Here is a 14,944-nt window from a genome sequence, read left to right as displayed (position 1 = left end):
TAGTACATTTGTTGTTCTGATTATTATGTGTCGGGAGGAATTTCTTTTCTGGTCCAGTCTATTTAGAGTTCTGTAGGCTTCTTTTATGTTCATGGGCATCTTGTTCTTTAGGTTTGGGAAATTTTCTTCTATAATTTTGTTGAAAATATTTGATGGCCCTTTAATTTGAAAATCTTCATTCTCATCTACTCCACGGCCACACTCGAACCAGTTTCATCCTGGAGGGCAGACTGGGTCTGAAATGAGAAGAGACTGCAAAAAGGAAACGAGGGTAGGACAACATTCTGATTGAAGTCCAAGGTTTAATGAAAAACTCAGTTTATATAGTGTGGGAAAAACCCCAGCCCCCAGCCCCAGTCTTTGAAAGCACAGGTGAGAATCTGTAGGCAGGCCCAAAGGATGTTGTCTCTGGAACATCTAAAAGTCCTCTCAACAGGCGATGGAGACCCTTTGAAGGATAGTGACCAAGGTAAACAGTAGAGCAAGTTTGGCAGATCTGAAGATTACCACCCCAGGTGGTTTAGTGGCTGCAGAGAGCTGGGAGGCCCAGCTGGAGAGGAAGGTGCCCGTATGTCTGGAGCCAGAAACGGGATCTTCCCAGAAGCTGTGTCACTTCTGCAGGCCACCCTCTCCCAGCAACTCACTGGAGCAAAGATGGCTCTCTTACCAGCTCAGGCAGTGAGAACACCTCTCCTCTGGCGGGAAAGGTGCCGGATATCTGGAGCCAGAAACGGAGTCTGTCCCAGCAGCTGTGTCGCTTCCGCAGGCCGCCCTCTCCCCAGCAACGCACCGGAGCAAAGATCTGTTTACAACATTTTTAAAAGCTCATACTAATAAAGAAATTGTGTCAAAACTATTTCTTAGGAATCATGATGTTCTGGACAAGTAAATAACTTGGTAGAGTCACTAGGTGAAAGCGTTACTGCAACTAGGCAAACGAGCAAAGACTTTTGCATGTCACCCCATTGATTAAAAATACTGAGAGGCAGAAGATATAGACAAATATATAAACAAGTATATCCACATGGGAATTCTGTCTCAGGTAGTATGCCGTGCCATCGCTCCTGGAAGAGAAGAGGATGGAAAGGAAGGCAATGAGACTTTAAAAAATTGAGCAAAACTGAAACAGTTAGGTTGGCATGACCAGCCAAGGGCCAAGCTGAGTCAGTAAAGATCTCCATGGCACTGAAATGTCTGCTATAGTACAATAGAGAGCAAATGCTGAACATCTCACAAGTTAGAAGTTACAGCAAACTATTTCTTAAGAATATCTAGCCATACATGATATGTCATCAGGAAGCAATGTGATGTTTTTTTAAAGAAGAGCCAAAATATTAATGAAAATAGACATCAAACTGTCATTCAGACGAAGCTGAAATATCTTCAAGCAAATAATAATTTCAAAGGCTTACCAAGTATAGTCATTCCCTCAAAGAATTACTACAGCAGAATGAGAAACATAGCCAAGGGGCTGGGGTGCTGACAGTTCAGCAGTTAAGAGCACTGGCTCTTCTAGAGGACTAAGATTTAACCCCCAGCACCAATAGAGAGAGGCTCACAACTGTCTGTGACTGCAGTCCCAGGGTACTGCTAAATTAAATGGACTCTAGAGGGCTATAGACAGCATGGGACTGTTTATCTGTTTATCACACTCAGAAAAGCAATGCTTCCAGGTTCAGAGAGCAATTGCCAGGGTTGCAGCAGGAGAGGGGTCCGTGCAGCACAGAGAGCTGTGACTGAACGCTGGTGGCATTTATACACTGAGCCCCTTAGTCTGTGGAGACAGTGTGGTAACGTTTCATCGATATACTGGAACTTTCTAGGGACCTATTCCATATTTTGTTTTGAAGTAAAAGTATTCCATACTTTGCTTTGAATCTGGGTTTCTTTGTATTAGATTTTTACTTAAAAAGGCTATTTTTGTAGAACGCGTGTTTCTAGAGTTACAATGAATTTTGTCTTGGCTTTTCTGTTGATGCTTACAGGTAAATAAATCTGTGACCTTTGTTGAAGACTCTCACTCCAAATTCGTGCCATGTCTTTCTCTCTGGGGGTTTTCCCTGTCACTCTAAAGTCTAGCTATGCAAGTGTGAGGCAAGCATGGTTGGTTGTCTTTATATTTACCCTCCTTGGAATTTGTTACACTTCTTATATGTGAGAGTGGTCATCTTCCATCAGTCTCGGAAACTGTGCTGGAATCTTACTGAGCCCTAACCATCGCTCATGTCCTTCAGGATTTCAGTCCTACCACAGTCTATACCGAGTGCTTCAGTTCTCTGTGGGTATTTTCTATGTACAGCCTTGAGTTTGCTGGAACTGCCTTCTCCTGTCAAATACACTGAAAGGATTTTTAGTTTCAGATATTGTACTTATCAATTCCAAAAGGTATACTTTGCTCCTTTATGAATTATATTAATACATTTTTAATTTTTCTTCAATGTTCTCATTTATCCTACTGAAGTGAACAAATTTATAATACGTTAAAGCCCCTTGTATTCAAAACCAAAGACAGCAAGTCTGAGGTGTGTATGTCTGTCATCCTCATGGGTTTTGCTTGCCCGGCAATCTCATTGTACACAAAGCATTATATAAAAATCTGTAGAGGACATAGATTCGTCTGGATGAGTCGGGTGGTTTCAATGAGAATGACCACCAAAGGCTCATATGTTTAGATGTTTGGGGTCCCCAGTTAGTGGATTTGTTTGGGGATTAGGAGGTGTGGCCTTGTTAGTGTAGGTGTGTCCCTAGAGGTTTCAAAATCCCAAGCCAAGCCCCATCTTCTATCTTTCCCTCTCCCTCTCCCTCTCCCTCCTCCTCCCCTCCCTTCCCTCCCCCTCCCTTTTCCCTCCCCCTCACCCCCTTCTGCCTGCTGCCTGTAAATCAGGATGCCAGCAGCACCCTCAGCCACGGCTCCCAGCACTGTGCCCACCTGCTTCCCGCCATGGAAGCTCTAACACTGTAAGCAAGACCACAATTAAAGGCTCCTTAAGAGCTGCTTTGAACGTGATGTTTCTTCACATCAATTGACAATGAAGTTTCCAACAGAATGTTTGCCTTTTCCCATTAGAGATGGTCGATTAAAACACCATGACTTACTGAGACGTCAGTAAGTAGAGTCAGATATGTTTGCAGTATTAGGAAGTTCATCCCGCTGCTGGACTTCCTGGCGTTTTAATAAAAAAACATGTCGGTCCTCAACCTTGAAGACACAGGTACAGTCAGTTCTAAGAATGATTCTAATTTTTTTAGCTGGCAGTACCACACATCTTCAAAGTCCTGTTTATGTCTCAAGGGAAATAGTTGGGTATTTGAAGGACTTTGCTTTGATTGACATGAGACACATAGCCTTCATATCTAGCCAGCCCTGTCACAGACACTGGTAAATATAACAAGGTAAAAATTAGCTGTATGCGATCAATCTAGAGCAGGGCTTCTCAACCTATGGATTGCTGTCATTGAAAAACANATATTTCCAATGATCTTAGGAACTGAGACACTGTTCAGTAGCAAAATTATAGTTATGAACTAGAAACAAAAATAATTTTATGGTTGGGGTCACCACAAGATGAACTTTATTAAAGGGTCTCAGCACTAGGCAGGCTGAGCCGACTGCTGTAGAGGATTGTGTATCAGACTTTATGACCATCTCAGGCTGAGCCCGCTGCTGTTGAGGATTGCCTCTCACCCTTTATAACCACCCAAGGCCCTGATGGTCCATCCCTCCTGTGCCCCAGCACTGCATGCACAAGCCTGATCCTGATCCTTGGCAGTGTTCAGAGTCAGCAGGAAGTTTCCAGAGATGAAACAACTAGAGACCATCAGCTCATCTAAAGAACTCTCTCCTGGAATGCTAACTTCTGTTCTCATGGCTTTGCATATCTCTAAAAATCGTGTTTGTGACAGATTCAGTTTGTTTTAGAGGTGCTGGTGTGGGACACTGCCTATGAAAAGCCTTAAGGAGATCCACTGAAGACTGGTTTTATTGTGTTTACAAAAACAAATCTAAGGCAGAGAGACTGGGAAAGTTAAAAATAAAGCAGTGGGGAAGTATGGTCGTGTAACTGCTAAAAGAGAACAAGAATGAAGGGAAGAAGGTGATGATAAAGAGTGGAGAGAGGCAGTGTGGGATTGCATATCCCAAAACATGGCATGGAAGCCCATGAAGCAAGCATCTTAGACTCTAGAGTCAAGCACCTTCGACTGTAGAAGCAACCAAGGAATGTGCAAACATCCTGCTCTCTCTACTTCCTGACTGTGGACACAGTGTGGATGCACTAATGCCCGTCTTAGGGAAAGTAGTGAGATATGACAAAGTATTAGAAAGGAATATATAGGAAACCTTTGCATGTTTGGCAGGTGTGTGTGTGTGTGTGTGTGTGTGTGTGTGTGTGTGTGTGTCCGTGCGCACGCATGCGCACACAGGCACCTTTACAACATGAAGTGCAGGTACTAGGAACATCCACAAAATTGTTCCATTAACTTCCCGGTTCGTTTCACTCAGTTAATGGTTAATCCTCATTGTCAACTGGATGGGGTTGGGAACCCCATGGGAGACACACCTCTGGACCTGTTGGAGCGGTCACCTCTGGAGAGGTGCAACTAAAGCAGAAGGTGGTAGCTGGAGACACCATCAGCAGTCCAGGCTTGAGTCTGTGGTCTGTAAGAGAGCTCCGTACGAGAGAGCGCCTTCCACTAACAGTCGTCCCACCTGGAATACTGGAAGTATTCCGGTACTTGATACAGTAGTCCATAAACTAATGTCCCAGACTGAAGACAAAGGAGAAGGGAGATGATTCCAGGCATTGTCTCTCTGCTTCCTGCGTGTGACCAGAGGTGCCTTGCACCAGGACCACAGCTACTTTGGCTATGATGGCTTCCCCGCTGTAATGAACTGTACCTTACACTTGAAACAAAATGAACTCCTCCTTTCTTAAACTACCTGCCACAGAGGAGAGGAAGCTATTTCTATTCTCTTTTTCAAATCTCTGGCCTCTGCTTTGAAGATAATTTTTGCTTCCCCTTTGATGAGGAAGGTGAAGCAAACCTCTGTGATAGGCGCTCATTCCCCGCAGACCACCACACCCTCGGCTTTCTCTTCCGTGCTCAAATCGAAGGTCAGCTTGTGAGGTCCAGCACCTCACAAATATAATTTTATTTACTCTTCCTAGGGAATCTTAGGAGATCAGTGTCAATGTTTTAATTTCACAACTAGAAGCCCATTTAAAGTCACATTGTTGGAAACAAAGATTCTGCTCTTCCCACCCAGTGGCGCCACACACTACAGTATTGCCAACACCTGCATATTTCTAAGGCCCCAGACCCATTTTTTTTTTGTTTTTTAGTGCATAGGAATGTGTTTCCACGATTCCCTGGTTTACCATTTGATGTTTAAAGAGCAGTCCTGTGTGCCGTTATGTTCTTTCCCATGCACTTTTCCACTATAAAACAGTGACACCAATTAGTTCTAAGTAAAACTGGTGCTTAGATCATGAAGTGGGGCTCAGGCTTTGTCCCCGAGGAAGTACCATTAGGAAACACAGGTCTTCCCAAGGCACCAACTCATTTGAACGCTCCATAAATCCCCTCGGTGTCTTGTGGAAAAGGAAGCCTCTGGTGGTGCCCCTTCCCTGGTGTGATTGATTTCATTAAGTCTGGACTCTGTGAGTCTCTGCAGTCAGAGCTGCAGCTTAGTGGTAGCCAGATCAAAAGAATTTAGGATTACCAGTCTTGCAAGAGCCCATTCTTATTCTAATCATTCATTTTAACTGTTAATTTCTCATTCAGTGAGAAAGAGCTTGGTTTAATTAAAAGCAGAAACGAATTCTGCAAATTTGATCTTGGAATATGGGCTTATTTTAAGGCACATTGTTAGTGGTGAGTATCAAGAATCCACCCATGGAAAAGAGTTGGAGAGCCTATAATTTATTTTCTAAAATAATGGAATCAAATGCCTTCTCTTTGTTCAGCTCAGAGGTCTGACTTACAGTAAACATTCTGATGGGAAGATGATGGCAAAAGGGCGGGGGACCCGCACTGCGTCACTAAGGCCTCTGCTAGCACTGTTCCCATTAGAACACAATGACTGTAGACAAAGAGGAAATGATAGGGTGAACCACAGCACCCTCCACCTAACATTCACACGGAGGGGACCGCACAGTAAACTCGGTTTCCCCCTTTGTTTGACCCTTACACATACACTTTACATGAAAAGAAGAAGAAGAAGAAGAAGAAGAAGAAGAAGAAGAAGAAGAAGAAGAAGAAGAAGAAGAAGAAGAAGAAGAAGAAGAAGAAGAAGAAGAAGAANAGAAGAAGAAGAAGAAGAAGAAGAAGAAGAAGAAGAAGAAGAAGAAGAAGAAGAAGAAGAAGAAGAAGAAGAAGAAGAAGAAGAAGAAGAAAAAGAAAGAAAGAAAGAAAGAAAGAAAGAAAGAAAGAAAGAAAGAAAGAAAGAAAGAAAGAATTATTTACACATATAAGGAACACATAATAAGAAGCTGGCCAAAGTGAAAACGCTTTAATCACTTTGATTTCACAATTTCAAGGTTTTGAATGAACTCAGTATGCTTCCTCTACAGTAGAGGTGGCTGGGCAGCCCTGTGGCTTCTGGTCTCCGTCATTGCTGAAGTGGTGGGGCCAGTCCATTCCTGCTGCTATCACAAAGGACTACTCTCAGCTGTCAAATATTCTGAATTCTTAGATGACAGTGAGTAAGAGGCATTGCTTTCAGTATCCCATAACCCACTGTGCTATCTTTCCCTTTGCCGGGCAGTCTCTGGGGGCTGAAGCTCAGGACACTCTGAGACAGTTAGACTCATTAACAACTCTATTGCTTCAGGGGTAAATCCACATCACTCAGAGCATTTGTTCAGCAACTATAGCATTTAAATGAATTCATAATCACCCACCAATTTTTCCCAGTCACCCTTGAGGATTTGAATTCAATGCATTATTTCCTGACACATTTTCAAAATCTTCTGACACTAGCCCAACCACTCGCATTAATGTTCTTTGCTCTTGGTTTTCTTCACATCCTTAAAGGCATTACTAAAGGAACCCTTGATTACACCCAGGGTGGTCTTCCACTCCTGGTCAAATGCCTGATCACCCTGCCTCGCTCCTATATAAACTCCTCTGACTTAATTGTTTCCATGTCTGAACCCTTGAAAGTCTAGCCAAATTGTTACGTGAAATTTCTCTAATTACTGCAGCCTACAAATATCCATCCCCTTTCTCATCTTAAAAATTCATTTCTGATGCAACCAATTTATTCTTTTATGTCTTGTTAACTTTGTAACAAGGGCTGAATTTCTCACAAGCATCACCTGTATGGGTGACAGTAGTAGCTGACCACTAAAATTTATATACTTTTTCCTGAGTCCAGCTCCAAAGAGAGGTGAACATGTTTATGTCTTTTTGAAATGTCAGAATTTATTGAATAAATATACTTGTATGTGGTTTATGTTAGGTCTCAAAACCTGGAAATTGAGGTACCTATTAACATAAAGGTTCTCCCAGCATCCCTCAGTCCCTACCTGTTTCAGGGTCCTCCTGACAGACATACCCTGCCCCATATCCTAAACACTTCAACCCTGTGGGCTGACCTGGGCTCTCCTTCCCAGCTGCTCTTCTGTATGTAACCTAGCCATTTTGGCTATGCCAGCCCTTTCCCTTTTGGTCTGCTGACTTTCTTCTGCCTCTTGGCTCTTGGCTCTCTCCTCAAACCTCTATACTCACATAGCCTAGCTCAGTCGTGCCTACTCTAGACCCTTCCAGATGCCTCTGGCTATATTCTCCCTCATATCTATAATAAACCTCCTCCTTCACCATCCCTAAGGGCAGTTATAGTCTCTTTTTATTTCTTTTTATTGTCCAGTTTACAGTCAAATAACTATAGGTGAACAGACTTGTCTTCTATTCTGTTTGAGGCCAGTAACACGCCAGCTTTGTCAACCTGGCTCTGTGATGTCTTTAAATCAGTGATGGTGATACCTCCAGAAGTAGTTTCTGACTTAGGATTCTTTGGTTATCCATAGTGTTTTGTGCTTCCAAACAATTTCTGTGAAGAATGGCATTAGAATTTTGATAAAGATTGCATTGAATCATAGACTGTTGCATTGTATCATAGACTGTTTTCAGTAAAAACCATTTTTCACAACATATGATTCTCTAAACACCTCTTTCTAGAGTATCTTGAAGATTTTACTGCGGATGTGCTTCATTTCCTTGATCAGGTTTGAACCTCTAGAGTAGTATGAGTTCAGTCAGCAGGTCCTCGGTCAGGATGGGCGCTCAATCATAGCAGCTTGGTTTTGACCAGTCTTCTATGAATTCTTTCTCTACAGCAAAACTACTCTTCAGCTTCTAGATGGCTCCCCTACTTGGGTTGCAAGCCTATAGCAAGCAGAGAGCTTTCTGGTAGCTAGATTGGGGTTGTATGTGGTGATGGGAGTTTCCTAGGATTCTCTTTGGCTTTATTTCCTCCCTACAGAGTGGAGAATCCTTAGTCCTGCATGAGAAGACAGGATGGCCGTTTGTAGAGCAACCTGGCCCTCTTTCTTGTCCTAGGTAGCCAAGTCTCTGAAGTTTCTGGTTTCTCTATTGCTAAGCTCTTCTAAATGAACTCTGCAGGTTGTACTTATATGTACATACGTGCGCGCGCGCACACACACACACACACACACACAATGATAGTTAAAGAAGAGGTCGCAACTTTGAGATAATGTGGAAAGGGTTGGAGGGGTGAGGGAAAGTAGAAATGATACAAAAACAGCACTCATACATGAAATTCTCAAAATAAAATAAGTGTAAAAAAAGAAGGTATTATATTTTACAGTGCAGTTCAATGGTCAGGTGCAAGAAGACTTTTACTTTATTTCCCTCTCAGGCCCTTGCTGCTTTATTCTTTATTCTTTATTGTAAAAAAACACACAGAGAGAAATACTTAGAAAGCTGATCACTTGATTTTGGCATCTAAAACTTATCTAAGCCATAATGAAGATAATAATGAGCTACAGATGTGGTTCCTAATAAGCAGTGAGAGAGTAGCAGCTTCTGAGATTCCAGCAGAAGATAAAATGGCATCTCCCTTGGGGACCAGTGTAGCACAAATATAACTCTTACTATGACCAAATATCTTCATGTCCTTGGATTACTAAATTTAGTTGACTTGGCAAAACTCAGGGATGCTAAGGATACCCTCCATAAACACAGCACTTCACAGTTAAGGTTAAGTGCTGTGAGCATTTGAACCCTGTGATCTCTCTGTAAAGTTACAAGCAAATGTCCTATGATAACACAGCATTACAGGAAGGAGTTTGATTTCATTTTCCAGCATCGTAAAGTCCATGGTGCTTCAGTTTGCCAATTCAAACCATAAATTTCATACAAGAGAAACAGATGCACAGATATAGTTAGAAAGACAAATGTTACTCTCTTGAATTCTAATACGTACGTAAGACAGTAGCTGGGCCTGTAACTAATGAGACCCAGAGTGTGAAGGGAATATATATTGGGATCTAGGGTAAGCAGAAACCACTTTTAATTAGATAATAAGAATATATTCACAAACACATTGACTTTCTTCAAAATACTCAACATGTCCCTATTTTGCTGAAATGAAATTGCACATGTATTTTATTCTTTACTCTGCACATCACACACATTTTGCTTAATGGCCACCTGAGTTTTCTTTCCTTTATTTTCCTGACAGTTTAGTCCTGGGCAAAAGTCTCTTTCCAAGAGCTTTCCTTCAAAGTACATCTCTTCTAAAGAAAACACATCAGTGACGAGCCCCGGGGTCTTTTCTGTTTCAATAATTTATGCATTTGCTGCGTTAATACAAATGAGACGCTTGACCTTGCTTTAGAGTCACTGAGCTAAGGTCATTTGCATTCTAGAAGAGCTCCTAAAATAAAAGCTGCACCAGTGTCTGGGAGTAATGGGACTCACTGTGAAAGGGCCATTCTTAAGGACAATACCGGGCCAGAAGTAAATAGAAAAAGTTTCCCTGTGCACACAGAGTAAGGCTGGCGTATTTTTCACTGGTCAAATTTTAAAAAAAGAAGAAGTAAGACATTGAAGACGTAAACTGTATCGAATGCAGTCTTTGTGACTTTTCAATTCATCTCCACGTTTTCAGAGATTCTATAAACAGTGAATACATGAACACCATGATTAAAACTTTTTTCCCTAAAATAAATCAGTGAGTTAGAGAACGGTGGGAGAGGGGAGAATAGCCAGACAGGCATTTATGAACAATAGTGTGTATTAGGAATGTCTAGAGTTCTTAAATTTTGTAGGCTTTTTGTAACTTTTCTTTGACTGTTTTTATTCTTCAATTTCTTTACTCATTTCCTCATTTATCTCTGACTTTTACACTGAGTGCCAAATATGCCCAGTTTGGGTTCTTTGCATGGTGCTAATATCTTACTTTCTACTAATAGCAGTTCTCACACAGAGGTCAGGTGCTCTGCATAGCAAGCCTCCAATGGAGGGCCGTGGGGATGGAGCCAGGTTTCCTTTGTTCTCAATGCTCACTCCTTCAGAAACTGCCATCACACAGACATGTGTTAAAGAAACACTCAAAATTGTGACCTCAGCATGCCTGAGGCTAAGAACCAGAGAAGCCTAGCCTGGGCTACATAAGTTGTGTTAAAATAAACTAAAAAAAAAAAAAAAAAAAAGCAAGTTTAAAAACTTTGTCTGATTTCTTTCCTCAGTTGCCCATTCTAACTCCAAGCTACTTTGGATCTGTTCCAAATGACAAATGCCAGTTCTTGGCCAGATGTTTTAACCTCTGATAGTATTAAATGCTTACCTGCCTCTGGAATTTCAGGCCAACATCTAGTAACCCCTTTTGTAATACATCAAGAATCAGTTAAAAAAGAGAAACCTTTATCAGCCCTTGTTACATGCTTACTTGAATGATTTCACGAGAATGACCTTAATATAAATTAATGAATTTAACATACTCTAAACAACAGCTTAATAAAGTGGAGGGGGGTAGAATATTCATTTCTTCTGCTGCAGCCACTTGAGCAGCACTCTCCCTGCCTCTTGCCTGTAACATTCTCTCTCTCTCTCTCTCTCTCTCTCTCTCTCTCTCTCTCTCTCTCTCTCTCTCTCTCTCTCTCATCACACTGAGGGTAAGCACTGCTGGGACAAAAGTGCAGAGCCATGTGGCCTTTGTGAAGAAAGAAACAATTAGAGTCTCTTATTATTTTGTTTTAGTTACAGACTTGAAAATCGAGGATATTCTAAAGAACCCAAGAGCGTATGTAACGCCTAAATCCAAGGAAGAGTCCGTGGCATCAAAAGTAGCAACCAAGGTGAGCCCGGGAGGCATCGTAAGACCTCATGTTCAGCTGGCAGTGTCGTTAAAATCCACTGGCTTCACACAGTAATTCTGATCAGCATATCCCCAGCATGTGTCTTAGAAGTAATTTAATGATCAGAGATGTGTTAATCATAAACTTAAATGTTCTGTTTTCTTCTGACAATACTACCAACTCTAGTGACATTTTAAAAATAACAAAAACCACAGCCCTTATCTTTTCTTCATGACAAAGGAGGAGGAGCTGTGGCTCCTCCTTGGGTTGACATACAAAGACACCCTCTAGGGCTCCCATGAGGCTATTATGGTTCCCAAGGCAACCAAAGGGATGTGGGCTACTCTTGTTCTGTCTTCAGTTTTCGGTGTGGCCCTGGAGAAGATGACACTGGAGATGCCATTTCATGAGTACCACAGCTTAGCACCTCTGTGGTTTGTTTGTTTTGTTTAGATTTAAGGGAATAAGAGATAGTTTATTGTGGAGCCATTTTGAGTGACTGTGGCTAAGAATACAGATTTGATTTAGATTACCCCAAATCCCATGTTCCATTGTGGAGTTAGTTTCATGAAGTTTTATAGTTTTATAAAACAAAGAAAGTCATGAACCAAGGTAATTTTAAAATGCATGGGTGGGTACATCAGAGAGTGTGTACAATAAAATGGGGAAGATTTTCCAGAGGCCCCAAAATGCTATCCCATGACACTCTTAGCTTTGGGATTGATGGATGCTAATGGCTGCTAAGTTAACAGATTCCAAAAGGATTTATCTGTTCACCACATGTTAGTTCTGACATGGAGACAGTCAAGTGTGACTGTTCTGAGGGCTAAAGCTAGCCTGAGATAATGTAGTTAAGCCCACACCCACTCCCCACACTGTGCCCTCATCCTCCACTCTGTGCCCTACCTGCAACATTCTAATGTCCCCCAGTACTGAAGTTGTAATCAGGCAGGCTCAGTCTCTGCAGACACAGTGTCTTCGCAGGAGTTTTGTTCACAGCTCCACCTGTTGGGCAAGCATCATGTTCTGTGCATGTCATGTTTTGTGCATGCAGGAGCCCTATATTATTTATTAAATATTATAAAGTCCCTCGTAGACTGGAAGGCTTGTTCCTAGGGTCCTCATCCTTTAGATGACACTGAGTATGCAGGACAGCATTTTCAGAAAAGAGGACTAAGCTGTCAGAGACCATCAAGAAAGACACTCTGATTTCTAGCCCGAGTCCCTGTGAGTCAGCACTGTGTTGCTTTAGGCAAAATTAAATACGTTCATTGGCTTAAAATTCTAAATCTGATCCCTTCATTTAAATACTAGTCAGATTTTAAGTCTGTTACAGTCTTTCTTGACAAATCTTATTGGGTCTGACGATTATTCAGGAGTGGAAATTATGTCTATATCAAATCAATTTTCTTCAATTACATATTCATGTATTTCCTGGTTTTTTTTTTTTAGCAATCTAATTTAGTGAAATCTCTTTCTACCTAAAATATTTAGTAAGTTTTTGGGTCCCAAACCGAAATCGGTGGGAGTTTATCTGGACAGTTGTATTGTCATACCATTTTCTTTTATGGCCAGACTGCCAGACTGAAAAACTGAAGAGATGTAATAGAAACTACAGACCTACTTCTCAACAAGCACTGGGGACAGAGGGATTTCTAAGAGGCTAAGCAACCATTCCCAGAGTTCACTAGAGAACCACCTTAGAAGTAAAAGCAGTTTTCTATGCCATTGACTCCGTCCTAGGGCTTATCCTTGACTGCCACTTGAAAAGGTTGAGCCATAAGTTAAACAGTAAATAGCAAGGTTTTATTATAGTTTCCAAAGCCAAAACCTGGAACCTACCATGGTGCTTCTCCTACCGTGGAGGGGGGCTCCTAGCTCGGCCCATGCTTGGGTCTGGGATGTCCCCGAGGGCTCCAGTGCTGCAGGCGTGTCCCTGGCTGGGATGTTGTCAGAGGGTGGAAAATCGTGGGTGGTGGAAGGTGTCAGGATCCAGCTAGAAGCCGTATGTCACTTTAAAGGGTGTTTAACCTATCTATCTGTCTGTCTGTCTCTCTGTCTGTCTCCCTTTCTCCCTCTCTCTCACCCCCTTCCTTCCTGTTTTTCAGACTGAATAAAATCTACTGACTGACACTCAGCTCTGACATTTAACAAAAGGCTACAAAGGAAAACATGGTGTTAGGCATGAATACATGGGACTTGCTTGGAAAAACAAGTGTTGCCCATTTCTCTCCCCTATGGAATCTAGATTTAAGCAGAAATGTGTGTTTATGCCTGTATAGGGCATGAAAGTGAACAGGGCTAAGGAGGAATTATAAAAGGATGAGATGGGAAGAACAAGGAAGGCGAATAAAAAGGGAAGAAAGAAAAAAATTCTGCTTTCATTTGGGATCTAGGTGTGTGTGTGTGTGTGTATGTGTCTGTGTCTCTGTGTTCTGTGTGTGTGCGTGTGTCTGTGTGTTTTTCTGTTCATCTGTCTGTCTGTCTGTCTGTCTGTCTGTCTGTCTCTCTCTCTCTCTCTCTCTGAGTGTGTGTGTGGGGGGGGATAGGACAACAGAAGAGGGAGGGAATACTGAGTTGGAAGTTGGGGAGGGTCAGGATACTGTAATAGTCAGGGATGGATATAAGCAAGATACAATGATATATTTGTCATAATGAGACTGATTATCTAACAATAGCTAATACATTAATAATAGATGAGGGATGATAGATGGATGGGCGAACAGACAGACAGATGGATGATGGGTCAACAAAATTAGAATACAGCACTCTGAAAGAACATTCGTTGTAAACACTCATAGCCTAAGCTGCTGGAAATGCTTTTTATTGTGAAGGGACTGGAGAGATGGTTAGGAGCACTGGCTGCTCTTGCAGAGGGCCTGAGTTCTGCTTTCAGGACCCACACAATGACTCAAACCCTCTATAACTTCACTTCCAGGGGTTCCAGCTCTGCCTTCTGGCCCCTGCTGACACTGCACACACATAAGGGATGTAAATAGTACAGACAAAACACCTATGTGAAAAGAATAAGTCATTTAAAGGATGCTTTGTAGAATTTTCTTTTGGATATTTTGATACATCCCTTGGGGTTTTCTTCATAGATACCGTGTAAGTTTATCTACAGCTCATTAAGGACAGAGAAGTGTCAATGATGTGTGCCTTTTCTTCCCTCCAGCAGTCCCACTATAGAAGCTTGGGTCCAGAGTTTCACAAAGTTCTCTTTGACTTTGGAGGCCAGAGCCCACTGATTCTGTACTATCTTAAGATGCACGAGCTAGGAGGTATTTCCGTCACTCACAATCCGAAGGGAAGCAAGTTCACCAAGATACTCCAAGAGCCATATCCTTCCTAAGCTTTATCCAAGAGCCATATCCTTCCTTAGCTTTATCCGAGAGCCATATCCTTCCTAAGCTTTATCCGAGAGCCATATCCTTCCTAAGCTTTATCCGAGAGCCATATCCTTCCTAAGCTTTATCCGAGAGCCATATCCTTCCTTAGCTTTATCCGAGAGCCATATCCTTCCTAAGCTTTATCCGAGAGCCATATCCTTCCTTAGCTTTATCCGAGAGCCATATCCTTCCTTAGCTTTATCCGAGAGCCATATCCTTCCTTAGCTTTAT

The 14,944-nt window shown here is 42.0% G+C and overlaps 1 protein-coding gene across 1 annotated transcript in view; it reads left to right on the top strand.

The window, feature by feature from the left end:
• The window catches only part of Fam227b (family with sequence similarity 227 member B), a 150,621-nt gene that overhangs the window by 121,050 nt on the left and 14,627 nt on the right, over positions 1 to 14,944 (top strand). Inside the window, exons 12-13 of the mRNA XM_021192197.1 lie at positions 11,227 to 11,324; positions 14,500 to 14,665. Coding sequence (XP_021047856.1) covers positions 11,227 to 11,324; positions 14,500 to 14,665 — 264 coding nt within the window. The remainder of the gene's footprint in view (positions 1 to 11,226; positions 11,325 to 14,499; positions 14,666 to 14,944) is intronic.

This window comes from Mus pahari, chromosome 3, assembly GCF_900095145.1.
Source record: "Mus pahari chromosome 3, PAHARI_EIJ_v1.1, whole genome shotgun sequence".
Lineage (NCBI taxonomy): Eukaryota > Metazoa > Chordata > Mammalia > Rodentia > Muridae > Mus > Mus pahari.
The sequence above is the reverse complement of the archived record's forward strand: the minus strand, read 5'-3'. Positions and strand labels throughout refer to the sequence as shown.